We start from the raw sequence: 2,341 nt of genomic DNA on the forward strand, positions 1-2,341 counted from the left end.
AGTAGCTGGGACCACAGGCGCCCACCACAACGCCCGGCTATTTTTTTGTTGCAGCCATTATTGTTGTTTGGCGGGCCCGGGCTGGATTCGAACCTGCCACCTTAAGTGTATGTGGCTGGTGCCTTAGCCGCTTGAGCCACAGGTGCCGAGCCTCATCTTTTCTTTATTATAGGAAACTGCATTAAACTCAAAATATAGCATGTTTCAGCATGTTAATTACTGAATTCTCCTTAATAGGAAAGAATTCCTAAACTCAGATATGACATACCATTCTGTCAAAATACTGATTAATCAACACTTAACTACAGAAGTAACTTGCTCCCCGCCTCCTGTGAAAAAGGTATGGTGTAACAAATTTTACAAATTAACATATTGAACACATCATATCATCTTTTCAATGTAATCCTCATTAAATGCATATCCATAGCCCAATAAAAGAACATGCTTAGTGAGCACAGGTATTTGCTAGATAGAGGTCATGCAGCCAAGGGCCTTCTGATTTCTCAGTGCACACTTGGTAATTTCATGAGGACTCTGATTCAGGTTTGTAAAATATAAGACTCTTGTGCTTCCCAGGGCACAGGTAAAAATCAAGGATTAAGGAACATTGAAAATTGAGGTCCCTTCCAACATGACCCTTCCATGACAACAGACTAACAAGATTTTCTTACCTCAGTATAATTTCCTCCTGTAGTTTCTTCCGTTTGGGGGGTCTGCCTCTTCTTTTTCCTGTTTTTCCAGGAATACTCGAGACATTTTTTTGTCCTTCATTTTCCCTAAAAAATAGCATTATTATTAAAAATAGAGGTAGTGCCTGTAGCTCAGTGGGTAGGGCACTGGCTAAAGGACCCTACTGAGGCTAAAACAATGACAACTCCAACAAGAAAAATAGCTGGGCGTTGTGGCAGCCGCCTGTAGTCCTACCTACTTGGGAGCCTGAGGCAAGAGAATCGCTTAAGCCCAAGAGATTGAGGTTGCTGTGAGCCACAGCTCTCTACCCAGGGTGACAACCTGAGACTGTCTCAAAAAACAAACAAACAAAGAAACCACGTAACATATGATTTTAGAATTAGTAATTATAGTATTTCTGGCCATAATGTTATCAAAAACGATTAAATGTAGCAGTAAAAGGGAAATGACAGAGTAACTTCTAGTCCTCCATTATTAACATTGAGATTTTGTGATCTTAAAATGTACTTAAGATCTAACACCTTCCTAATAAAAATTAGGCAATAAAAAAGCCTAAGTAAGAGGTTAGCAACCTTCTAGGATGTTATGGAAATGAGGCCTCATCCTCTTTCAGAAAGCACTCAGTGCAGTTTATATTTCAGGCATCAGTGAAGGCTCTCTTGTTCCTAAGGTTCACAAAGCAGATCAGCAATCATAGTAAAAAAAAATTTAAAAAAAGGAGTTCTCAAAGATTGACCATGAGAGATGAAAACCACTACAGTGAAAATGACTGATTCACACAGCAGGTTTCTTTTCAGCAGTACAGACTGTGGTAAGGGTAGTGGTGCCCCTTAGGAACCTCCTATGAAAAACTTCAGACCAAAAGGACGGTAGAAGAGGATTATTTATTTTTACATAAAGTTAACTCCTGGACATCTTTCTGTAGGCATATCGATACAAGCTAATTTCTTCATTAGGCAAAAAAATGTGTGCTGTGGAATTCTGATACAGTCAATTTTAACGATATTTTTGTATAATAGCCTCAACATTAAGGAAGATACCTGCTCAAGGAGAGTTCTCCATTGGATTTTCCCTGCACTGGGTCCTCTTTGTACATTCGCGTTCCATAGAAATACCAATAGAGTGCCCCAGAATTGTCTTCGCCCAATGGTTCCACACGGAGACTATCTGCATCTAGACCCTAGGCAGAAACGGAAAAAGGGATTTACGGAAACGGGGGACAAACTACAACAGCAGAAAACTAAAGTGAAAATTCAAAATTTATACTCAAACATGCCTCATATTTTAAAATGCCCATGTATCTTACGTAATTGTCAGTCAAGGCATGTGAAACATAGACAGAACGGGCAGGTGCTATCTTCTTTGACGAACAACTCACGGAAATATTTCAAATACTCCCTATCTCTAATCATTGCTTCTTTTCACCAATAAAGAGAAACCAAAATGAATGCTGATAAATTTTATATTTGGCTTAGAATTACTACACATGAAAGGAAAAGACAGGCTCAGTGCCTGTAGCTCAACCGGCTAAGGTGCCAGCCACGTACACCTAAGGTGGAGGGTTCGAATCCAGCCCAGACCCGCCAAACAACAATGACGGCTGCAACCAAAAAATAGCCGGGCGTTGTGGCGGGTGCCTGTGTTCCCAGCT

At 40.4% G+C, this 2,341-nt stretch overlaps 1 protein-coding gene across 1 annotated transcript in view; it reads right to left on the reverse strand.

Annotated features, from left to right (window-relative positions):
- LOC100963003 (cat eye syndrome critical region protein 2) overlaps positions 1–2,341 on the reverse strand; it is a 63,300-nt gene that overhangs the window by 39,612 nt on the left and 21,347 nt on the right. Inside the window, exons 3-4 of the mRNA XM_023516535.1 lie at positions 1,731–1,870; positions 672–776 (exon numbers count right to left, since the gene is read on the reverse strand). Coding sequence (XP_023372303.1) covers positions 672–776; positions 1,731–1,786 — 161 coding nt within the window. The 5' untranslated portion in view covers positions 1,787–1,870. The remainder of the gene's footprint in view (positions 1–671; positions 777–1,730; positions 1,871–2,341) is intronic.

This window comes from Otolemur garnettii, unplaced genomic scaffold, assembly GCF_000181295.1.
Source record: "Otolemur garnettii isolate 467f Iridium unplaced genomic scaffold, OtoGar3 scaffold00092, whole genome shotgun sequence".
NCBI classification, from domain to species: Eukaryota; Metazoa; Chordata; class Mammalia; order Primates; family Galagidae; genus Otolemur; species Otolemur garnettii.